Raw genomic sequence first — 26,936 nt, 5'->3', positions numbered from 1 at the left:
TTTTTGCAACAAAGTTTTCTTCAGGGTGAACTTCCCCTTTAAGAGCAAATTATAAATAACGAGGATATTTTATACACTTTTTGTTAATGTGGTAGAGTGCTTTATAAAATATTGATTTGAGCTTTTTTTTATAGTTTTTTTAATTTTTTTTCTAATCATTATATTCCGTAATGGTTTAGTCCAGGAGCATCAAATTGTCTTGATTATCATGAGGGTAAACCTCTGAATATGAAAATGGTACGACTATTTTTGAAATAAGAATTCTTTCAATGATTTTATTACTTACTTAGTGTTCCGTATATTAAAACAGAATGAAAAAAATAACAGAACGAAAAAGTCTTTCACCAACTGTAAATTCAAAATAAGAAGAAATACTAAAATAAATATAGTTGAATTATATGTGTTATTTTATGGCTCTTCTTATAAGTAAGAAGAATTTCCGTGCTTGTTTATGATGGCAGAGTATAAGGAGAATGACATCAGCGGATTTTTTTTTTCAATGTTTTTTTTTATTTGTTGTTTCGAGCGTTAGAAAGTTTTGAACTTTTCTTATTTCATTGAAGGAACATTTAAAATGTTAACAATTGACCCTTGACATTGCGCACCATGAGGTCAAGAAGCGCGCTAATCCACATGACGTCATTCCGAATATGAGATCTGCTCATTCAAATCGCTTCTAACATGTCTAAATCCTTTCCATGGATGCAGTTGGGACTGGCTTGTAGCTGATGCCGGTTGGACGACGGATTAGCTTGACCACACCCATCAGGGTTGCTACGGCAGCCACGGTTGCGACCATTCCAATGAGGAACATCCCAAAAGAATTGTAGACAGGCAGGTCTATGGTATACGAATGAGAATATGATGGCATACTCAATTAATATTGTTAATATAACTTAAACTATTTCACTGTTGAAAAGGCAGGCGATGTATGTTTGATGCTTTCCAACGCTCTTGTTTGTTCTATGCTTCCGAAGGAATTACTTTTGGTTTTCCTTCGACATTTTCTTCCCAGCGTCAGAGCAGCTAGGTTTATTCCGTCGAATACTACACCACATGAAGAATCATGCAAAAAACGCATTTGCTTCGCCATGTTTGCTTCATGATTGCTTCACATCAATCGTCTCCAGCACCTGCAGCATTCACTCTAGAAACGAATCAGTCAAAATGACTAGTTAATAGAGTCAGTTGGGTGCACCTGTTATTCTAGTCATATTTGACTATTTTCTAGTCATACTGTACTAGAAAAGAGTTATTTCTGACTAGAATATATGTCAGAAATGTGAATATCAGTGATTGCCATATCAGTTGCTCCCAGCTGACTACTGGTCTAGTCAATTTGACTGATTTGTTTTAAGAGTGTTGGGCTGCCCGTCTTATTTTTGAAGTCCGCCGTGACACATTTCCTGAACCTTATATAATTTACACTGGTCCCTTAAAGCTTGTTTGCCCTAAGCAACTGCCTTTATTTAATATGTCATTCTGATTTTTTGTTTGTATGAATAAGTCTACTTAAATTGTCAGCGCTTTGGGCCATGTGGGAAAGGCGCGTTGTAAATATTCATTAAGTCGTACCTTAGCTGGTGACAGATCGTTTACGGTGTCGGCTTCTAAATCCTGGAACGACCTGTCACTAATAATTAGACAGTCTCCAACATTAGCAATTTTCAAAAAGTCATTAAAAACTCACCTCTTTCTTACTTTGTAGTTTTTAATATTACATTTAATTAATTCATTGTAAGCGCTTTGGGCCTAATGGGAAAAGCGCAGTAGAAATAATAAGTAATAATAATAATAATAAATATACAGTCAAGGATGACGGTTCTAATCCCGGCTGCTCCAGACAATAAACTGAATTTTCACAGACAAGTGTCAAACAGGTAAAATGATTTTTGCACGCGTTACGAAGCGTGCTCATGAATATACACCGCACAAAGTACTGACATTGATATTTTTAAGAGACTCTCACTACATATCTTATTCATGGGAGCCTTCACCCAACAAGCTTTGCTTTTACCTTTGACTCCCTCATATCTACATCTCTTATATTCTATTTTTTTGTCAATATTCAGGGGCCGCGGAAGGGTTTTCAAGGGGGGGGGGGCTGACCATGCAAAACATCACAAATTATGGTCATTTTTACGTTTTTGTACACGGTTTATTAAAAAAAGTTGGGTGAAGCCCCCTCTCAGCCCCCACACCCCCCCCCGCTTCCGCAGCCCCTGATATTTAAGTACCAATTATAATAATACTTTTCTACTATTATTTTCCTTTATTGTTATTTAATTATGGATACATTTCATATCTTGCGAGGGACTAACGAGGATATTTCGTTATGCTTACCTATCAAAATCTGTATTACCTATTATTGTTTGTATTGAGTTGTTGATATTTGCGAATGTGAAATGTTAATATGAATAAACCTTGAACCTCAAACCTTGAGGTTCAAGGTTTATTTCTCTAATCATGAAAACATCACGTTCGTCCGGATAAAGGAAGAATGGACTTTTGCTGTTTAAACTGAAGCCTGAATATGCGTACGACATGATTTTTTTTTCTCGAGAAACATTTGTTTGTGAAGGGGGGGGGGGTCGACTTGTTCGTGCAAGTCCCCCCCCTCCTTTTCGACAAGAAGTGGTTTATTTGTGTCCGGATTTAAGCAAGTGTTTTTCTTACCACGAGTAGCCATATCGTTGGTTGAGCGGCGGACTCGAATCGGCGCACTACTGATCGTTTGAGTGGAAATGAAGGAAGAAGATCGACGTTTGCGTCCCAAAGCAAGAGTGTAGGAGCACTCTCGATACAAATTGGCCTCGTCATTCATACAAACCTTCACTTCACAATGTACGTACACCTGTAAGATGAATAGATACTAGAGTGACTTGAAAGTTATAATCAATGATGTAGCAATAAGGGATTGAGCTAGGACCATTCGGGGAGGGCATGACCTCACATAAAAAGTCTAATGCGGGGGGGGGACTCGTAAAATTTTTTCGACAAAAAAAAATCGAAGTAAGGGAGCTTGAAAACTGGATTTTTAAGCCCCATGTTATCATTTATTTCTCTCAATTAACAACCACCGCGAGCGCGAAGCGCGAGCGAAATCTTGAATTCTATATAATGACCTCAAAGATTATGTATTATAGTGAAAAATATGGTAGAGAGCTAACCGTGACTAGATGAGAAAAGTTTGAGGAGTTAAAATGCTGTTTTTGTAGTACTTTATACATTTGTTTTCTTCAGTTTTTAGAATATCGTGGGAGGGGGGGTGGGGAGGGCAATGATCATGAAATGGGGGGGGGGGGGTGACTCCATGTAGTCTGCAGGCACAGGCCCTGATAGAAACTTCTATCAAAATGCAGTTGGATATTAACCCCCCCCCCCCCCTAAAAATAGCTCTTGCTTTCAATACGCATGTCATTGTCGGCTGCGCATTCAGCGTCCTTAAAGCAGTTAAGTCGAATAAAGGTATGAACAACTGACCAACGTTGTCCCTGACTAAGGCCTTTCATCATGCTCATTTGCTCGCTCACCATGGGAAATACTTGTTTTGAGAGTCTGGAGAAGGGGGTGCAATGATCTCAAGCAACGAGCTGGTTTTCTAGGCATGACAAGGTCTTGTAAATATTTCGGTGCCATACCATTTAAAACTTTCCGAGTGAGAAGAAGTATTTTGAATTTTATTCGCTTCCGAATAAAGAATATCTTCAATTATACTTCAATTACCATATCATGATCTCCGACAAAGGCAAATGCGTCAAACTTAAATCCTTCTCGATCCGTTTTGTTCGGAAAAAAGACTTGAACCGTCTCATCAACATCGGAAGGGCATCTATTGAATGTAAAACAAGTGTTATGTTTTATTATTATTATTTTTTCATTTACTATTAATTTACTATTTATTTATGTTTTTATGGAAAAGCACGATCGGCAACAGCTGCTCACCATCACTATACGGGCATTAAAAGAACATAATGAAATACATATTATAACATATATTTAATATCACATTATCAGAGGCGAGACCTCGCCCCCCCCCCCCAAGTTACGGGGGCAATCGGCTGGCAAAAAAAGAAACGGGAGAAAGAGAGGGGGAAAGAAAAAAAACGTAGTCATGGTAGCGGGGAAGAAGAAATTATATTATTGTTTATATATGTTATGTCATATAACATAAGATGTATATTTTTCACAATTTTACAAAACATACTGTGCTTATAATTTTTGTTTCTGTTCATCATTCTTGGTGCTCGTAATAATAATAATAATATACAGTTCTTGTATAACGCATATCACAATATGAATAATGTCTCTATGCGCTTCCAAAGGACTTGGATACCATTACCCCAGCTGTAGATTTCAGCGCACACGCATTTCAAGGAATAAATTCCTACCAGGGAGCCGTTTCATAAAGATCTTCGTAAGTTAAGAGCGACTTTAAGCTTAACCATCGCCAATGAATATATCATTTTCCACAAGAAAGGATCACCAGTCGTTCTTAAAGTCGCTTTTAACTTTAATACGAACAGCTTTATGAAACAACCACCGGGTACCCATTCACCTCACCTGGGTTGAATGAAGCACAATGTGGATACATTTCTTGAAATTATGCCATGGCTAGGATTCGAACCCAGGACCTTCTGTTTCAAAGTCAGAAGACTAATCCACTGGGCCACAACGCTCCACAATTGTATTGTCTCTTTAATTCAATATATGATCCTACTGTACTGAAACATGCCGTTTTCAAGTCAATATACACCAAATATACTTTTGTTTTATAATTTATGCAGTGAAATGTATTTCATTTTCATGACTTCTAAAAGTAATTAACCTCTTTTAAGGTCTGGATTTCAAACATTTCCTGTCCGTGCTTAGTGGATTGGTGAGATATATCTACTCTTCATGAAGTTTTAAAAACAGTCCTTAAAATGTTGCTTTTCCTGGACATCTGAATATTTAATATAATAATATATTCATATTATTTTCAGCTCGCGCTTCGCGCTCGCATGGTTTGGTTAGTGAAATACGTATGGTCGTACTGAATTCCAACAAGCCTTAGAATACCCCTCTTCAGGTCTGAATTTCAAAAATGTCCAGCTCGCGCTTCACAATATTTGATTAGTGGGATACACATAATTTTCATTATTACAATGACTAAATGAAGTGAAATTCAAACAAAATCAGCAAGCGCTTGGCGCTCGCATTAGATGTCTATGGTGATATATGTAGGCTCTTCATGAATTACTAAACATAGTTATTAAAATGTCCCTGTTTGGGGTCAATATATACAACAACGCATTGTTTGTTTAGTGAGAAAGATATATAACATGACTACAAAAATATGCTTATAATATCTCTTTTATAACTGAATATCAGGACTTTTAGGCTCTCGCTTTATATGATTAGAAATATACATATCCGTTTAATTTCACAGTCCTTAAAGGTATTGTTTAACTTTGTAAGCAGCAGATTTAAAAAAATCTCAAACCAAGATGAAGCATGTGTACAAGCGCATGTATTAGAACTAATAAACACTGAAAACAACCATTATTGAGAATGAAAAGCTAAAACTACAAGGCGAACCCAGATTTTGTAAATAGGCGTCTTATAGACGCCTAAATAGTACACATAAGTGTATGGAATGAAATTAAGATGGTGTTTCCGGTCACTTTATACTTCAATTTTTGAAGCACTAAATAATTTTTTTTTCGAACGCAATTTTGTCTGGGCTTCATTTTTGTAACATATCACAGACACAGGTGACAAGTGTGACCTTCTAGCTCAGATTTTTTAAAAAGTCAAACCAGTGTTAACCAATCACTTTAATAGGTCCCTATTAATATGTTAGTATTTGGTAATTGACCGCGCTTCACGCGCCCACGTAGGGAGTCAAAATCTTGCCCGTGCCCCCCCCCCCATCCACGGTACGCCACTGTTTGATATACAATAGTGGACATTAGGAGATCAGGCGGATACAAATGGGGAATTCAAAGGAAGTGAAATAGTGTGAGGGAGAGAGAGAGGGAGAGACGGGGATTTAGATGTCACAATTCTGTTTTGACTGAATAAACTGAGAATAACAGAACAGTTATATTATATCTACAGCAATGGAAGCAATATGAATAAAATATTGATGACTTTATATTGATTATAATTAACCCCATGACAATCGATAATGAAATAATCGCAGACATTCGTAATTCTGAAGCTTCGTTATTCCGAAGGTTCGGATATTCTGAAGGTTCGTATTTCCGAAGATTCGTTAGTCCGGAAACAAAGTGAGGTTCGTAATTCCGAAGGTTCGTTTATCCGAAAACGAAATGAGGTTCGTAATTCCGATGGTTCGTTAGTCCGAAAACGTAATGATTAACAAACCTTATTTCGTTTTCGAACTAACGAACCTTGGGAACAACGAACCTTATTTCGTTTTCGGATTAACGAACCTTATTTCATTTTCGGACTAACGAACCTTAGAAACATCGAACCTTATTTCGTTTTCGGATTATCAAACCTTCGGAATAACGAACCTTCGGAATAACGCCACAAATGTTCGGATTAACGAACCCTTTTACGTTTTCGGATTAACGAACAACAAGGTATAGGCAATCTACGTGTTTCGGAATTACGAACCTTTGGAATTACGAAGTGTAACCAAAATAATAAACAATTCAACATGAGGGTGATATTGCATATAGATATAATTATGTAGTGTTTGTAAAACAAAACCAAAAAAACTGGCGGAATCGTCATTTTATCACTTTTGTTGAGACACCTTGTCCTGAGAGTGAAATCAACTTAAAACACGACCGAATATTCATTGGTGAGAATAATAGTCTCTACGAGTCGGTAGAAACGTATTAAGGCCACCGCACACCTTACGACCGCTCCACGATCCGATTTTGAAACAAATCGTATTTTGTTCATGATTTTTTTTTCCAATTTGAGGGGTAAATTATCTGAAGGAATACTAATATACTGTATAACAATTTTGGATGATTGCAAGCCTTTATTTTTTAGTAAAGGCCAAATTAGTTTAAAATCGTAGCAAATCGTATATTACGTCATTAAGACAAGATATTGATTAGATTTTTATTCAAATAAGGATAGCATAGCCGAGGCCGAGGTGCCGTGGCCGAGTGGTCTAAGGCGCCTGACTATATACATGGAAAGTCCGGGGTTCGATCCCCGGCCGCGGCACCTATTCCCGTGAGCAAGGCAGTTGATCTACAATGCTCTTTTATCCTGCTTTCAAATAAATGGAAATGCTGTATGCATTATTGGTAACTAGGTGTGCACTTGTTTTAAAAAAAAAAAAAAAAAAAAAAAAAAAAAAAAAAAAAATAGCTCATAGTCACAAATGTGAACATAGGTTTTTATATGATGATTTGGAACATATCACAGTAAGATTTTCAATGTCAATATTAGCATAGAATTTTACATTTTATTCTGAGATCGGGTCGCAGACCAATCGTAAGGTGTGCAGTAGTAACAAACACCTGGGAAGGCGCCCTGTGAAGGGGCAGGTCGATAGGTCAAACCTACCCTACCAGGATGCAGTTAAGAAAAGATAGAGCTAAGTGGGGGGGGGGGGGGGGATAGGCAAAGAAATAAGAGCTGAGAAAAAAGAGATCTTGACATGTAACTCTATCATTGAGAACTAAAATGACGTAATCAATTTATTCACCGGCCTAATCTCCCCCAATCCCCATGAAAATACCCTGGATGTCCCTCTATGAATAGACGATTAATAACCTTACATAGAGCATAACTGTGAATTTTGCGCAATGTTAATAATCATAGCAATTAAAATGAAGGTAATATTCATGTTATATAAATTAAAGTCCCGCTATAAGCCTGTTAAGAGCAGACCAGGGGACCATTTCATGAAAGTTGTCACCACTGACAAGTTGTCTTTCTCCGACAGTTACCGTAGTAACAGTCAGAGCCAGTGCCTTTCAGCCAATCAAAACCAAGGATTTCACTGTAATAGGCAGTACTGACAATTTAGTCAGTGCTCACATCTTTAATGAAACACCCACCTGGTCAATAATGCAGTTGTTTTAGAGGGGGTCTTTTCTTTCTCAGCTTTTTATTCTATTTGGCCCGGAAATGGGGGTCTTTCTAATCTTGCTATCTCCAAAGGGAGAGGGCCGTGTTCACGGACAGGATACGATTTACACTAATATCCTAGCTGAACAATTAAAACGGTATACTAACCTGTCAGTAAACAGATCATGTCGTAGAGTGGAGTCACTGTCTGGGCCGGCGGTCGCCCAGCATCTTTCGATGAACATACCAACTTCTTCTACCGACGATATAAGGTGGACTCCGAAGTAGAGCGCCTGGCTTTGCCAGACCTCAGCGTTGCCATATTCGGGCTCATCAAAGGACTCGTTCATGAACCTTGCGATGTTCAGGCGGAAGTGTCCGGATCCCTTGTCGGTAAATTTTATTTCACCAAGCGTAGGTTTGAAAGATCGGTCCACTTGCGAGGTCTTGTCAAGAGAGCATGAAACCTCAAGCTGCTTCTGGTATTGACGGGTGATATCAGTGCCAGGTATAGGCTCTGGCTTGTAATAAGTGATAACATTCGAGAATGTTATGTCCGTTTCATTTTCCTAAGGGGGGGGGATGGAGAAGTTGACGTGAAAGGCCAAAAAAAAAATGTTTTAAAAAGAATGCAAACATGTGACATAAAAACACAACTGTACAAAAACAACAATCAAATTGCTTGGATTAAGATTATTTTAGAAAATAGTTATAATCAATCCGTACGTTCAAGGATTGAACGCATGAAGGTCATTTCGAAGAAGTCAACGGGTCATTTCTAATTGTTTTAATACCTAAAATTTTTACAAATGCTATTTTTTTTAATGATTAAGCCTCTTCAATATCTATCAGCATGTAAATTGTTGCAGACGAAATTATTTTATAACTTTTGATTTAGATTTATTTATTTCCGTTCAAACAAATGATATAATAAAAGTACAGTGTAAATACATGTTCAAAATAATGCATACTCAAAATAACACATACAGTTCTATAACATTTCATAACAAATATTGAAGATAAAATTATCTGAACGGAGGGACTTTCCAAGAAAAGCAGAGCTTGTAAAAAAAAGCAAGTCCCTAAACTTAGTTCCAATACTAATTAACATAATCTATATACAAGAGACGGATGGAAAACGAAATAAAAAAAAAATCTACAAAATAATATACCAAAATCGAGTGAAGAAGCGACAACAAAAAGTGGAAAGTAATTTGGATAATAATTGTAATGATAACGATAATAACGATAAAATTATTAATAACTTTTGATAAGAAAAAAATGATTAAACATTTCCGATATTCACAAAGAAACTTCCCTGAAAACTTATTGTTTGTTTTAGGGCTAGCTGGTCACATAGTAAAGATACTAATACTACTAGTAGTGATAATTACCATAACTCGTAATATTTTGTTAATATATATGGCATTGCATAAGTTTCGAAAATTATTTCGCAGTCTAAATGGGTGCCAAGTGTAAAGCCACGTTTTCTATAACATCATTCAAAGAGTTTGTAACAAAAACACCCTGCAATTCTTACTTTGTTACAAAATCAAACAACAGCAATGATTTTTTACAAAATAGATTGACGGCAATGATTTTGTTATAAAATAAAACGACAGTAATTATTTTGTTACAAAGTATCTATCGACAGAAATTATTTTGTTACAAAATCAATGACAGGAATGATTTTGTTACGAAGTAAAACGACAGTAATAATTTGTTATAAAATCTACCGACGGAAATTATTTTGCTACAAAATCAGTTGACAGGAATAATTTTGTTACTTAGTCAATCGACGGGAATGATTTTGTACCAATAGCAATTGACAGGAATGATTTGGTTACAAAAAAAAATGCAGGGTGTTTTTGTTATAAAATTATTTATTTTGTAACATAATACATGGGTTTACCCTTGGCGTCTCATAAGTTGATGGGGGAGGGGGTCTAAGTTAAACGCCATTCGGAAATACTAGTCATTTATTCTTGAGCCCCCCCCCAACCCCTCACAACAACCACTTAAGTTCAAATGGGGGCTTGGGAGTCATCACCCCCCCCCAAAAAAAAAAGGTTCAATGGCCAAGAACTACGGGAGAGAAACAAACAAAATGAAAGAAAATAGTGAAGTACTATCTGATTATCTGAATATTACGTCTAAAATCTATCAAAAATTCTATTCTTTTTTTTGTTTTACAAGGTAATATTTTTAAGAGCTCATTCGCATTTTCAATAGCTTTTGCTCCATACACCATATCCATCCCCCTTATTTTTTATCATTACACCCCCCCCCCCCGACCCCACCGATCTCTGACTTAAAAGAGGAAAAAAGAATTTACCGTTCTGATTGTTCCACACTCATCATACTTCGTAAAAAAGGTCACATTAGTAGGACTAATGCTGATATATGGGCAGGAATGGTCACGAAAATGGACATCTTCCGGGAAAGTATCATTTGTTTTATATATCTTTATGACGATGGTCATTGAGTCGCTACTACACGTGACGGATGTAACTGAAAAGACAAGAACAGAAAAAAACAATAATTGCGTTTCATTTTGATCCGAATGCCGCCGATTTCCCATGAAACCAAGCGCACACCATGCGATCCGAGACGCGATCTTTTTTTTATAAATCGCATTTTGCATTAAATGTGAAGGTTCAATATTAAAGTAAAATCATTTTATTTCAAGTTCGGCATTATGTTATGAACAATAAAATCATAACTTTGCTACACGGTAAGCCCTGTGGTCGGATTAAAATCCTAATCGGCTTCAGGTCGCAGCCGATGATGACGTCATTACGATTTGAAATTGAATTTGCTTTTATTCCGACTGAGAGGCTCGAACTATACTGAATTTCGAATTCACTAGTTCTTACCATTATTCTGAACTCTGATCGCTAAAGACTTTATTTGCTGGAATGCTCATTTCAAATGTGATTGCAATTTCTTAGAAATTCGTCTCGCAACGAATCGCATAGTGTGCGCCGGGTTTAATAGGCACTACTTTTCGCGATTCAATCTGCGGTTCGTGTGCACAATTCTGGAGCCACATGCCTATGTGAAATGCACACATGAAATAAACCAGAATAGCTTTGTACATGTTGTATCCATTGGCATGGCGAGACGTGTAATGTACACAAAGAATATCACGAGCACATGCTCCTTTGTACACATAATGCAGGTACTCGTACTTTTGCAGTTTTTTTTTAGACTTAATCGTTGATTCCGTAGCTTTAATGTGCACAGGATAATCAACTTGTCGACGTCACCGTGGATTTTTTATTTATTTGTTTTTGTTACTAATGTTTAGATGGTAAATCTGCATTGCAGTGACCACATCTGTTTTTAGGTATAGGCGCGCTGATTGGCTGTTGCTTCCCCTGCTACTTCGAGTGCGAGGAGGAACCAAATGTGGCTCTGGAAACTCGTGATGAACTGTTCATGTCGCTGTTACCATAGTAACATCAAGAATTTTGCACACGAACCGCATACTGAAACGTTTCCGTTGTGGATGCGAAAGTTAAAAAAAAAATCTCATGTCGCACAATTTGCATCAGAGGATAGTCCTTTACGACAGGCCCAACAGTCTCTACCAAAATCAACTAGCGTCGTAGAGGTCTGTTCCCGTCGTCCCGCGAAAAGTCCAGATGACGACGACGATAATGAAGATGGTGATTATAATGATAATGGTAATAAAGGAGATAATGATGTTGATAATCATGATGATAACAATGATTATACTACTACTACTACTACTACTAAGAATAATAGTACTACTACTACTACAACTACTAAAGAATAATAAGAGGCGCAGTTACGGTTGATTTTCATTGATAAAGCATTGAACTATTTATCTAACAATAATACAAAAATGATAATAATTAACAGTAGAATTATGAAACATTTCATTACAATGCAAATCAAATACATGCAATGATAAACATTCATAAAAGTAAAATACATCTAAAGTGTTTACAAAATGCCTTTCAATGAAAACAAGAAAGATTAATACATGCTAATATTATTTGAAAATGAAAAAAGGGAAACTAAAATAAGGCCATGTGGCCCTGTAATAGAGTCACAGGTAAAAACAAATATGAAGCTCCATTTTAATTTTGTTAACCCTTGGGTATCATTTTTTATGGAATTGTCCTTACATGTCACACTACTGCGACCTATCACTATTTCTTTTGCATTTTATTGAATGAAACATAAGATATTTTATTTCTTCGCAGATTCGACGAAAACGGAAAGGCTTTAGGAATAAAAAAGGCTGTATAGTGACAGTTCAACACTGTCTGAGAAACAAAAAAATACATAAAACTTATATCATAAAATGCCAAATTGATATTTAGAAGGCAACGTCATCAGACCCCCCCCATCCATGTTCATACCGACAAGGATATGCACATAACTGTTTTGTGAAGTTAATTAAAACTATGAAGCGTCATTGTCTGTAGCATTTACATCCGATTTTGACGAAATTGTCAACCTGTTGATAGTTTAGCATTTCTCATATCAACTCTTTATTGAGGTAGACTTACCCTTAAACCAAGAAGGATATGCTACATGTATTTCAGATAAAGAAGTAAAAAACAAACTTACTTTTCTCCTCACAGCTGTCGCCTGCAAATCCTAAAGGGCAATGGCAATACCCAGTCCCCACACATGTACCTCCGTTGAGACACGGGTTAGGGCAAAAAGCTGGGTAGTTTGTGAATAGTACAAAGATTTAATTTCAATAGAAATTTAATAGATAAAACTGCTTAATTTCTAAAAATGAAATGTTAAATAAAAATTTTAAAGGTTGGAGGAGTGACAACATTTTTCAAATGTTACATCCAACGTTGCATAAAGCTTAATCCAACAATGTACACTGCAAAAACTCCGGTGTTAATTCAACACCAGCCCGGAATCTATGTCCACACCAGAGAAGCATTGAAACAACACCAGTTTGGAATCAAACCGATGCTGTTTTATTACAGATTGGTGTTGTATAAACACCTATCTTGTGTTAGACTGATACCAAAACCCGGTTTGTTTAAATCTTTTCTCGTGTGGACATATATAGATTCCGGGCTGGTGTTAAATCAACACCGGAGTTTTTGCATTGTACAATATTAAGAAAATGTTTTCGCTCCTCCAACGTTTCAATATTTATTTAAGATCTCATTCTCTTGAGTGAATCATTTCATTTCACTAACAAAGTTAAGTAACAAATACTTATGGTGGGAGGATCATAAAAACCACATGTAGATGAAATGGTCCTCACAAACATTGGCGGCGGAAGCCAAAAATTTTAGGAGGGGACAACCCAAGAAAAAAATTTGACAAGCAAAAAAAAAAAAAAAAAGATTCTCAACCTAAAAATTATAGGGGGGACGCGTAGGAAAATAAATTGACAAGCAAAAAAAAAAAAAAAAAAAAAAGGTCATCAACTACAAATTTTATGGAGGGGACAACCCCCCCCTCCTCAAATTTAGGGGGGGGGGGACACGTCCCCCCCGTCCCCCCCCCCCGCTTCCGCCGCCTATGCTCACAAACGTACAAAACAAAAAATGATTTAGAATTAAGATATATTTAAGTGAAATTACAATGGTAATACAAAGTAAATCATGGACTGTGGAAGGGAATAAAGAAAATTCGAAAGTAAAAAAATATTACTTTAAAAAGTCTAGCTAATATACAAATGCATTATGGAATAAGGAAGGGAGCAAGGAAAATTCGAAGAAAAATATTTAAGTAAACTTTAAAAAGTCTGGCTAATTTAGCACTAAAACAATATGTTTAATATATCAAAGAAGATGATGTTTGCAGGTTTGTATGGTGGTATGAACAATCAGGGAAGAGTTTTATAGTACCGTAAGGGCACTAGTATTCAACCCGTTTGAAGAGTTTCCTCAAATATATAGAAACATAAAATTTATCTGAATTTTAGACCCATCTTATTTCCAAGCGCAAATGCTGGTTATTCTTTTTCCATATTTTTTTTCTTCAACCAGTCGACTGTGTGCGCGGGCGATCGAATTATACGCCGATGGTTTTCGGCACTAGTATTCAATCCGTGGGTACTAGTATTCAACCTAACGATTTCAGATGGCCCTGTCTCTCGACTTGCCTTTGTCCCATCCGACTATGGACTAGACCATTAGAGATGAGACCAAGCAGGGAATAAGCCAGTTCGTAGTTCCTTTCTGCGCATGATCAACAGATTCTACGCATGATCAGAAGAAGGTCATTTGTACTAAAGTGACATGGTGCTTTAAAATCTAATGAGATAAGCACCAACTTTGATGTCGTGATTATTCATATATTCTTTTGAATAATTCTTTTTTCATTTACATCCACAAAAAACAACAATGCTTCCACGAACGACTGGTATTTCACAGTTTGTCAAGTACATTGTGCAACATGCTAAGATATGCATTCAAAGTAGGAATGCAACAAATACCTTCATCAAGTGTTCATTTGTGTGCTATTCTAGTCACCTCGTATATTCAATTTCTTCATCCTGCTATGTAAGGCAAGCTTACGTAATATCTTGCTTTGAAATCTGCCTATCATGATGAAAGAAATAAAAGGTCATTTAACCAAAATTGCCCATGAAGTAACTACGAACTGGTCTATTAATGAAAGCCAGAGACTTTAAATTTGCTATCTATCCTCACTAGGTTGAATACTAGTGCTATTCAGTGCAAAAGGCCATCGCCGCATAATTCGATCCGCCGCGCATACAGTCGACAGATTGATAAAGAAAATACCGACGACAGATTACCCTGGAAATAACAAAGGTATGAAATTAAGATAAATTCCCTATTTCTAAATATTTTCGGAAATATGTCAAAATCTTTGAATTATGTCGAGTTGAATTTTAGTGCCCATACGGTAGAGTCTCCACTTCATTCTATCCACTTTACATGTATCTCAGTCCTTCTCATGAATTTACACATGGTGCCCCATAAACCACTTAACGATATATCATTTGGAGTGTGACTTCTATCTAGTTCCTATTCAGAGGGGCAGAGATTATAACAAAAAATGGGGGGGGGGGTATTTAGAATATAATGATGATGATAGATATGTCTTAAGGTTGACTTTTCATGACACTTTTAAGACTTGGCATTGCGTATTGTTGGAGAGAGTGGATGATTTCAAGTCAGGTGTTGAACTTTGGATTGATTCCTCTTGCTACAAAATATGTCCTGAGCTTGTGAAACTGATCCAGATCACATTATCATGATCATTGACATCCCAAAAACTAATAAGCGTCTTTTCAGGACGATTTTATGTTTGGTGTTATACTCGTGTAAAAAGTTGACCTAAGTTTTTTGGTGTTGAACTTTGGCACGTTTGGATTGATTTCCCTAGCTCCAAAATCTGTCCTGAGCTTGTGAAACTGATCCAGATCACATTATCATGATTATTGACATCTCAAAAACTAATGAGCGTCTTTTCAGGACCATTTTATGTTTGGTGTTATACTCGTGTAAAAAGTTAACCTAACACCAACACCAACAGGTCAACACTGAACTTGAAATCACCAAGTGCGTTCGGCAATGTTAGAGCACGATTCTGGTGCACAGTGATTATTTTTTGTTTTCATAACAGCACGAATAATGTTGTATTCAATCAAATTATGCTTAGCATACTAAGCCTCAAATTCCTTCTAAACACTTTGAAAAAAAGGGAATCAATTTAGCCTCAATATTATACAATTAATGCACATTTATGACTGTGTTATGACGATGCAGCACACTCGAGGGTATTTACAATTATGCGAAAGCAAGAGGCGCTTGCGCCGAGTGCTTTTGCATAATATTGTGAATGCCCGAGAGTTGCTCGCATCGTCACTAACATCACGAATCTTAAAATGTGCATTAATTGTTTTATAAAACGGGTCGGCAAAAAGAATTTTTCATGGAAATCTTGTTCAAATCCCTCCAACTTGTGTACGATCGCACAGACGAAGAGATCACAAGACTGTCAATTATGACATCACAGGCGTATCTACTATGCGCGCCTAAGGAAGCGCATCAAAATCCTTGCCAGCCTCTTTTACTGATGGCGTATCAGTTTTTACCAACGAACGTAGAGGGCAGCAACACACAAGCGTGTTGCTCTAAGGAAGGTCAACTCCGCTCGAATTTTGTGACCACTCTAAAAAATAAGGGGGACTTTTCGGAAATTTGTCGAGTTGATTTTTTTTCATTTGTTAATTTTTAATATTTTTAATGAACAATTATTAGGTCGGTTATTCTAGGTAGAAATATTACAAATATTACTTTTATTTTTAAAGAAATTATTTAGCTTAAATAATCATGATTTTGACATTTTTTCTCATTTTGGAATATTAAGTCTATGACGAGGATACCTCTTATCTCTTATTTTCCTCTGCTGAATTTCGCTGCACCACTAATAAATGCATGGACAACTACCGTAATAATCGAGGTCAATTTTCTGGCCTGGGTGCGCCGAGTCTGGGCCGGTCGCGTAGCTACTAGTAACGTTGATGATGCGCTGGGGCTTCAGTCGACTCGTCTTAGATCTTCTAGCAACATACACAATGACATAATTTGCCTGGTCTGATTTGAAGTGCAATTGCTTCAGGGCTGATGTTTATCAACGATGATTGTTCAAGGTCAGATTTCAAATTTTAAATTGCATTTTACTTTTAAGTCTATAAATCTTCATACAAGGCGCCGAATCCCCGAAATCCGGGTCTAAATTTCAACTTCGAGTCCGAGACTATGGACGGCGAAAAAAAAACTCATGCATCGGATGCATTGCATTGGCTGCGCGCTGCGCTGCAGCTGAGCTGCACAGCCAGGCGCTGGCGTCGCGTCGAAGGTCGATAATCATTGAGCAACCAAACTTCCAAAGCCAAATTAAAGCTTGAATAAACGGCCACCTATTCACATTTTCCCTGGTTTTCTTCAATAATTTCTAAGAAAAATCAGCCAATTCTGGGAAATTGATTGCAATGTTACATGCAGAGTGCCATCATCGTTTTGCGTTAGACCTTAGTTATACTTAGATCTAGGCCTAGACTAGAAGAAATGGGAGCTAGATAGATTTTACACCATCTTAATTTATGATTTTGGGCAGAAAGTAGATTTGATTGACAGCATCCATATCTTAATTTGACCATTGATTCTGAGCAATCAAAGACTTTTACATAATTTGTTGGCAGTGTATACAGCCACACGCGTGTGTCTTTACCATCCAGCCACACGCACTCCTAGTACCAATGAGGTCCAAACATTAACATGTATGGACCTCATAGGCGACATTACCCAAAAATATGGGTTAGACAATGCTGTTCTGATTTCCAACCCAAGACTTTGGTAAATGTACGCCTTAATACAAATTGGAGTTACGTGATATGACTTTCATTTGTTGGGGAGACATTAAAAGTATTAATTAAGTAGTTCAAATTAAAATATATTATCATTAAACTTACATTTCAGGCCCTTTTTGTTGATTTTCGGTGAGCGTTCCACACAGCTGCGACGAGTGATCAACTCCGAAGTGATACGCGAACTGGTCAGCTGATCGGTCAGGTGATCGGTAGATTATCTTTTTGTCAGACGTTCATAATTTATGTAAAGCGTATCAATCTTCAGTATCTTGATTCCAAAGTATCAGTATTGCAGATAAATGTCATTATTGATTGGAATCAGTGGCGGATCGGGGGGGGGGGGGGTGGGGGTGAGCATTTCTGCCCGATCCCCCTATTGAGATTTGTAGTAAATATTTTGGAATTAAATACGTTGTTCATACTAGTTATGCGACCCCTCCTTTATGATGATCACAGCATTATTTGTAATGGGGATATTTCGTTCATAATTATTCTTGTCTCTTCTTTCTCCTTTTTAGCCTTTTTTTGCTTGTTAAAACCTTTTTTCCTTTTTTTTTTGGGGGGGGGCTCGCCAAATTTTACGTGGGTCAAAATTACCTTCATTTTTTTAGTGACAATCTTTTTTTCATTTGTCCAGTTCTACGCGAGACAAAATTACCTTCGATCATTATTATAGTTAAAAACTTTTTTTTATTTTTTATTTATTTATTTATTTTTTTTTTTTTGGGGGGGGGAGGTTGCCAAATATCACGCGAACGTTTGTCAGCTTTTACTGTTTTATTCGACTTATAATCAAATATTAAATGGGGCTTACCACAGTTTTTTTTAAAGTCAATTCATAAGAATATTCCTCCTCGGGATTTGAGCTTTCTTTCATGAAATATCAATTTTTTTCATGATTACCAAAAATACTTAAAATTTTTTATCGGTGTATGCCTATAAAGCTTTAGCTCATGCGTTGCGCCTGCCATATTTTAATGCTGATCAACTTTATGCTTTTAATGAATTCCTAAAAACAATAAATTCTCAGATCATCAATTTTGTCGCAATCGAATAATTCGATTGCGTCTCTCTATCAGTTTTGAATATTCATAAAAAATATCAGCTCGTGCTTTTTGCTCATAATATTTTGATTAGTAAATTCTTCTCTTATATAATCGAGTCGGATAGATAGATAGATAACTAGAGAGAGAGGGTTGGGGGGGGGGTCCCTCAGCTACTTGTCCTCGCTTATTTGTTATTATTTGTTATTATGCTCATGTTGTGAGAGCTTTGTGTTTTCACATTTTTTTCTTTTTCAACCTTTTTATTGTCTCGGAGCTTCCCTCTATTTCTTTACACTATATTATAATGTAGTCCTGTTTCAATCATTGGCGGCGGAAGCCCCAAATTTTAGGAGGGGACAACCTAACAAATTTTGACAAGCAAAAAAAAAGGCTCTCAACCCAAACATTTTAGGGGGGACGTAGGAAAATAAATTGACAAGCAAAAAAAAAAAGGTCAACAACAAATTTAGGGGGGAACGTCCCCGCTTCCGCCGCCTATGGTTTCAATTCTTTTTTTGTTCTCATTTCAATGAAAACATCATTATTAAACTGACGTACATGTAGAAGACTTTATTACGAAATTTTGACATTGTTTTGTTTCATTTGTTTGGCTTTTTTTCTTCTCCTCATCTTCTTTTTCTTCTTACTTTTTCCCTTTCCTTATTTTCTCTTCAGTATTTCATTCAGGTATCCGCCAATTTATACAACACCAAGCATATAGAGGCGGATAATCAGTGAGGGAGCATGACGGTGTGCCGCTCTAAAAAAAAAGGAGGAATATTGGAAGAAAAAAAAAAGAAGGGATGGGGAAAAAAAAAGAAAAAAAAAAGATGATGATGGCAATGACGATGATGAAAATTATCTTGGTGATGATGATGGTTGTGGTGACGGTTGTGGTGATGATGATGGTGATGCTAATGATAGTGGTGATGATGATGATGACGAGATGTAATTTTGTTATTTTGTCTTTGAAAAAATTAAGTAGTGCAAAGTTGAATTCATTTAAAGTTTATTATGAAAATAGCAGAAAAAAATTGGTATGCGTTCGAGGAAAATCCATCCCCCACCAATCTTTTTCAAAGGTAAGATTTTTTTTTGCCCGGGGGGGGGGGGCCACTTCCATTCACGAGTGGATACCATGCGCGACCATGGGGTCTCGAAAAGCACCCTAAACACGTAATTTCCATATTCTGAAAATGCACCCCTTAACAAGTATTGGCGTGTGAAACCCTACCCTTAACAAGTATTGGAAACAAAACGATACTCTTGGCAAATATTCCCTGAAATGAACCTAAACAAGTACAGGAATGTTTTATTGTTACGGGTCCTTCGGTCGTCGGCTTTACCTTATTTGGTTTAGTACGACCCCACCTTCTACACCTCGCGCAAATCGGACTCTAAACACGAAGTGTTGGAGCAAAAAGGACATCCTTTATAAAACATTTTGATTTTGTTTTATCATCCCCGCAAATTAGACCCTAAACACGACGGTTTTCCTAGCGAATTAATAGATACCCTTTTTTCGTTATTTTTGTGTTTTTGACACCCTTATCACGTTACGTAGGTAACGTGCCCTATCGTGAAAAGGACATCCTTTTTACGTTTTTTTTTGGTCGCGCATGGTATCCACTCGTCAATGTAAGTGCCCCCCCCCCCGGCCCCCCGGGTTTTTTTGTGACGGCGTAGGCCTTTGCAAGCAGCTATTATTATGGTAAAAAAGTAAATGAAATGTCAAGAAATACATGATAATGATTTTTATGGTACATTTTAGTAGGCCTATATCAATTCATACTTGTTATCAAAAAGAAAAAAGTGGGTCGTTACGGACCATTAAAAATGGGAAATTTGGGCATTTTATATTTAGGATAGAGCAACTGCTCGTTATAGACGTCACAATAAATCAAGCATTCTAAATTCTATCAACTCCATTTTTTGTCAAATAACACCTTCATCGATATTTTGAAATGATTTTTCTCATATTTTCATCATCTTTTTATCAGGATGAAATTCCCCTTTAATTTACAAAACAGATTCGCAAACAATATCAAGAGTAGTGGGAGGCAAGGGTGGAAATCTAAGGTAGGGGACCAGGGGCTGGAAAACAGGCAAAAAAAAACAAAAACAAACTAACAAAAAAAAAAGGAAGGTTTATCACCCCCAAAAGAAGGTCGTCTCGTCCAAAATACATGTTTTACTTCCATCATATATAAAAGAACAAAAATAGTAGGGGGACATTTGATAATGTGCCCCTACTATTTTGGGTTAGGGGGAAGTGTCCCCCTGGGATTTGCGCCCATGTGGGTGGGGGGTGCTGCACCTCCTTTCGGAATCATTATGGAACAGTGTGAATAGTCGCTGTGCATTACGAAAATCTCCTGTTTAAATCTCTCCGAGTTAGCCCTGGCAAACTCGGAATTGAAACATTGACTTCTCTGCAGCACCCCAAGAAACCTTATCTGTCCCTCAGACCACAGAATGCCCTCGGGTGTGATAAGGGCATAAAGGGCCTGATAACCACAGAATATACAACTACTGAATTCCGACTGAGCTGCATGGTTGAATGATACTCTCCTGTCACAAAAGTTGTCTCTTTTTAATATTATAATGGAAAAGTTGTTAACAAGAATTTGTATCCCAGAATAAGCTTTAAAGCATGAAAATTGGATTGGAAATAGATGAAATATTACTCAAGAATCCTCTAAACACAGACATGATCAACTTGCATTGCGAAGGGAGTAGCCAAAATATGTTGTTTACACAATAGTCATCGCCCATCACTGACCTTGGCTGTGGTTTTTAGTTTTACCGCAAGTGCAGATTAATCTGACTAGCTTGAATTTCTGGACATCATGATTCGTTTTCTTGTTAGTTATTTCATCTTCATTTTATAAATAAGACTTCTTAAATTGATAGCTACCCCAGATATAACTTTGAATTTCTGAAAAGGACCGAGTTATATTCAGTGTCTCTCTGCTGGGCGTGCTGTCAACGCTCTTCATGTGTTCGTAACGAACGGACGCATTTTGCCTCGTTTAAATTGAAACATTGACTTCCGAGTTTCCCATGTAGACAGTCTTCGGGAACTCGGAAGGCAGTGTTTCAATCTGAAAGACAGCAAACTCGTTATCATTGACTAGTCTAATTCATAGACCAGACTACTGTTCTATAAGTGTATTTTGGTTTCTAATGTAAATGAGAGGGGTGTGAATCACTTCAAAACTATTAATTAAATGATGGAATTATGAGGTTAAGCGTGGCAATGATAATACTCCTAATAAATAATATTTCTTAAAGTATGAAAAATTAGATCGCAATAGATATTAAAGAGTGAGTATGCACTCATTATTAATTGCACAGATGGAAAGTGGAGTCGATAGTGAAACAGCTAGGAGAATGAGGAAGGAGGATCTGAGGCAGAAGGGAAGAAGAAGAAGCAGAGGGAGAAGTAGATAAAGAAGAAAAAAGAATCAATGAATGATGATATCAAGCGTAAGAGTATAGAAGAAAGAGGGAGAGAGGAGAGAGGAAGAGAGAGAGGGAGAGATGACCATGACAAAGTGATACGGGCAGGAGCAAAGAGAGAGGGGGAGAGAGATGAACGACTATAAGTTGCGCCAACAAATGTCTGAGTACAAGACTATCCAACCTATTAAATGGGTTTCATTGATGCGGTTAACTGTTGCCCACAAGGGGCTACTTGTGTTTACTTTCTTTGATAAGCTTCTTCGAGTTGGAACTCTCCCCTCTTTCAAAGGCAATGACTCAAAGTTTAAACGAGAGGTTTTCGTCATGTTGCTTTCGATCTCATACCTATAAAAAAATAGAACAAAAGAACGCCTTGACCACAGGCCAAAATGCCTAACAATTTTTCCGGGCGTTGTGGCGTGCGCCTGTAATCCAAGCTATGGGGAAGTTACAAATTGATGCAGAGGTTCGAGGTTCGAGCCCTGGTCACGTCTTTCGGATGGTGACGTTAAAGGTCGGTCCCAGACGTAAATAATCATATCTGATTGATACACGTCTGACAAAACTCAAATACACACACACACATTTCCGCGGCATTAACAACTCTCGTAAGGGGCGCTCCATTTATAAATAGAGTTGCATGTGTAGCTAGCTGTCTATGGCAACAGAATCCATCGCAGAATTGAAGCCAGAAGCGTGGGAATTTGGCAGAAAATTCAAGAAAAGAACCGGTGAGTACCGATTTAAGAGTAATTATATATTCATTAACATTTATTGAATCATAAGAATAAAGATTTTTTACGGAAAGAAAGCTTAGTTCTAAGCTAGGGCTGCCCAAATGCGCGTGAGTGGAGTCTCAGTTTCTTAACACGGGTAAGTATTGCGATGTGGCCACACGCGTGTGGTTATATCCAGAACACCTATCTGTGGATACCGCCACACGCCGCCAGTAATAACAGTAAAACGCGTATGTAGGTCTGACCGTCTATAATATATCACGATCAAAATAACCTCATTTCTTCATTAAATTCTTACATTCTAAACCACTCTGATTTCTTTAAATCGTTTCAATTTCATTCTCACCGTCTTCTTTCCTTGCTTTTCTTGTTACAAAAGGCCGCCTGTTAAATAGCAAATTTCCACACTTTTTCTACTTGTGTCGATTCTCTACTGACTCTAGGCTATGTGCGCGTACGTGCGTACGTACGAAACCCAAACTGTGTATGTCTACTATACTATACTGCGTTGCGCTAACGCTGTATGGGTCTGCCACCGCGAAGGAAGCCAGAATCGACACAAGTAGAAAAAGAGAATTTGCTGTTAAACAGACGACCGTTTGTAACAAGACAAGAAAAGCAAGGAGAGAAGACAGTGAGAATGAAATTGAAACGATCTAAGGATATCAAAGGGGTTTAGAATGTAAGAATTTAATGAAGAAATGAGGTTATTTTGATCGTGATATAGACGGTCAGACCTACATACGTGTTTTACTGTTATTACTGGCGGCGTGTGGCGGTATCCACAGATAGGTGTTCTGGATATAACCACACGCGTGTGGCTGGATGGTAAAGACACACGCGTGTGGCTGTATACACTGCCTAATTTGTTTGCCATATTGCAAGAATTGGTAAATTTTCCTGGGCCTGCATGGCCTGGGCTTGGCTGGCAGAACACGTACTTTTTTGGAGAAATTTCGAAAGTGAAAGAGCAAAGTGACTGAGCTCGTCGTGATTTTATTTTTATGCATTTTCTAACTGAATTTTAAAGATTTCATGCCTAACGGTAAGGCCTAACGGTAACTTTTCAACCATTAAATCTTCTAGTTCTAGATCTAGACTTTACCCTGTAGGCATTTAACGGACTAAAAAAAAATCATAACTAGCGGCTAGCCCATGCAGGCTGGCCTTAATTGAACCAAACTTAGCTTGCATGGACCAACCCTCAAATGGTCTAGATTTAGGCGTCCTATACTATAAAGACAATGTGGAATTCATCTGTTTCGAGTTTATTATTATTTTAGTATTTTTTATTGTTGCATAGACTATCTCATACCAACAAGTCGTGCTAGATCTATATATATTCTAGATCTACTTAGATATCCAGTGTGGAACAACATCTTCAACAAACAGATCGAGACTGGTCAGAGCATTTGTCTAGTTAGACAAATAAAGTTAGATCTTTAGACTTGGGTCTATCGATCAACTAGACAGGAATAACCGTCGTTTCTGGGGATTTATTCAACAATTTCTGACATTTTACTATAATCTCCATCGGTGAGTGAGCCAGCGCAGTTCAGCAGAGCAACCAAAATACAGAGACTGAAGCTTTTGGTCTATCGATCAACATGATCAAGATCTAGGTTAGATGTAGACTTCACTTATTACTGATTGGAATGTATTTCTAAATTTATAAGTTTTGGGGAAAATGGTGAAAAGAAATGATAACATACTACTGATAGATACGTGAATTATTTTTTTAATACCCATTGGCATTGCTGCCCGGCTGCTCTAATAAATAAATTAAATAAATGAGTCACGGCCTATATGGACTGCAGATAAATGCTGATCGACGCCTGCAGAACAAGTACCAGTGCTAGACTAGGGGGTTGAAATCTAAGCAGACGACGGAGCATAATGTAGCTTATGCATAGAATGATGATGGGTTCAGCGAAGAGCCCAGAGAAAATAAGGGGGACATATTCAATCCCGAAATGCTTTGCGAGTGGTCACAAAATCGTCTCGGCGCAAATCACCTAATTCAGCCGTCTGGTGAAATCGCTGATAACAACAATCACCGATTTGGTAATGATTTTAGTTTCCTGAAACTTGCATTTGTAAAGTTTTAAATATCAAAGTATGTTTTCATATTTATGTATATCCTTCAACATATTTTTTAATGTTATCTTTGATATCGTTGTAGTCATATTCTTTCATATTCGTTTCTTGATCACTACTAATTTGTTGTTGTATTTGATCGGCATTTGATTTCGTTGTCATGAACAATAAAATATGCGCGCAGCTCAGTTGCATGCGCGTATCGAGTTGACCTTCCTTAGAGCAACACGCTTGTGTGTTGCTGCCCTCTACGTTCGTTGGTTTTTACGTGCTATTGGAACTAATGCTGCACAAAAATTGCACGACTGGAAGGTTGCGCATAATTAAAGCACGAACACGTGACTTGAATACGCACTCACCATTGGCTACATCCTTGAACCCGTTTTATAATATTCATTATCAAATAATTACCTCCATCGCCGGAACCAGATCCGGAATCTTGATCATAATTTTCTACGTAGAGAAAAGAGAAATTTCATGAATGACAAAGAAAAACGAAAATAAACATATTACACTCTAAGAACATGGAGTAAAATTTTTTCCAGTATTGGGTAAAAAATGAACATGCCTGTTTGCTGGGTATTACCCCATATTGGGCCATTTCAACGAAAATTGCGTAAAATTTACCCAACCAACATGCATGTTCCCATTTTACCCAATATTGGGTAAACCTTTTTTAGAGTGTAGACTACATGCAGTCTAATATAGTACATGTCAAGGTTTGCTTTGAATGACTCTTGGTATTGCGTATTGTAGAATAATAATAATAATAATAATAATATAGGTATATTTACCCAGGGAAGCCGCTTCAGTTCCGAAAACTGTTCTCCCAGCGGGCCCTGCTATTATTATTACCCCGGCTTTAGCTGGGCTGCCTAGGCGCTCAAAGCATTCAAGGAATTTCTTCCTACCGGGTACCCATTCATCTCACCTGGGTTGAGTGCAGCACAGTGTGGATAAATTTCTTGCTGAAGGAAATTACGCCATGGCTGGGAATCGAACCCACGACCCTCTGTTTCAAAGTCCGAAGACTAATCCACTGGGCCACAACGCTCCACTAGAAGGGGGTGCATTCCATAAAGTTTGAGCACTATTAGCAAATGTTTTTTTTTCACCAAATGGGCTTTTGGCACTACCAGTTGCCCCAAAAACTTTGTTTCTTAAGATCGTAGATTTCTAGAGGGAATACATATTCCGAGATAGATTGGAGCACAACCATGACAACCATTAAGAATGTTTCATGTATATAAGCAACGAAATCTTGAATTTTATTCGCTCCACCACGGGCAATCAGTGCATTTCTTTAAGAACATGCATGCGTTATGTGCGTGTAAGTTTTACCATGTTTACTGAAAATTCGGGCGGCATTTTACACTCTCTGGAGCTCGAGGATCTGATCATTGTTAAAGCTTGTGTATAGTTTTGGTAAATCCACCAAAATGCACCTATCACTATTCCAATTCATTGCTAGCTAATATGAATGGATATGCCCTATAAAAGTTATGATGTGGAGAATATGAAGTGAAAATGTGTTTTACAGGATAAATTTTGCGATTTTACATGGAAATTTAACTTGATCGGGTCACCCGATCAAATTAAAATATCTGTGTGTTTTTGTCTTTCAATTAAATCCTATTCCAAATCATGGAATGGGCTGAAACTTTCAAGATATGTTCTTTGTCTGTAACTTTTGGATATCTAATCACTAAATTGATAAGATAAGTGCTTATGCTTGAATGCCCATCTTTTTAATTTAAAACAAGCATCGCCGAGAGAGGGCGCTATATATACAAGATTTGAATATTTGAAATTTTCTCAGAGAAGTGCAGTTGGAAAATTATCTAACGGTCTCTACGCTTCAGTAAGACTGTCATATTAGATGATATTCGATTATCAATCACATTATTGACCCTTTACCAAAGCTATACACAGGCTTTAATATTAATAATAGGCATTTATATAGCGCCATCTATCTAAAAATATTCTATTCCGTGGCGCGTTGTTATTATTATTACCCCGGCTTTAGCTCGAGCTGCCTCTTAGCGCTCATGCATTCAAGGAATTAATCCTGCCGGGTACCCATTCACCTCACCTGGGTCGAGTGCAGCACAGTGTGGATACATTTCTTGCTGAAGGAAATTACGCCATGGCTGGGATTCGAACCCACGAGCCTCTGTTTCAAAGTCA

General features: G+C 37.4%; 1 protein-coding gene and 1 long non-coding RNA gene across 2 annotated transcripts; both read right to left on the bottom strand.

Annotated features, from left to right (window-relative positions):
- Window positions 1-293: 293 nt before the first annotated feature.
- LOC121416590 (uromodulin-like) lies at window positions 294-8,404 on the bottom strand. Its single transcript, XM_041610082.1, has 4 exons — window positions 8,215-8,404; window positions 3,727-3,832; window positions 2,677-2,854; window positions 294-840 (listed from the first exon to the last, which is right to left on the bottom strand). Exons 1-4 carry the CDS (start codon window positions 8,394-8,396, stop codon window positions 686-688), a joined length of 621 nt encoding a protein of 206 aa, XP_041466016.1. The 5' UTR covers window positions 8,397-8,404; the 3' UTR covers window positions 294-685.
- Window positions 8,405-8,532: 128 nt separating this feature from the next.
- LOC121416589 lies at window positions 8,533-25,201 on the bottom strand. The gene is made up of 4 exons (XR_005970208.1): window positions 25,161-25,201; window positions 12,652-12,750; window positions 10,382-10,557; window positions 8,533-8,615 (listed from the first exon to the last, which is right to left on the bottom strand). It is a non-coding gene; the product is annotated as an uncharacterized LOC121416589 (long non-coding RNA).
- Window positions 25,202-26,936: the final 1,735 nt, after the last annotated feature.

This window comes from Lytechinus variegatus, chromosome 6 (genome assembly GCF_018143015.1).
Source record: "Lytechinus variegatus isolate NC3 chromosome 6, Lvar_3.0, whole genome shotgun sequence".
Taxonomy (NCBI): Eukaryota; Metazoa; Echinodermata; class Echinoidea; order Temnopleuroida; family Toxopneustidae; genus Lytechinus; species Lytechinus variegatus.
This window is presented reverse-complemented; position numbering and strand designations above follow the sequence as displayed.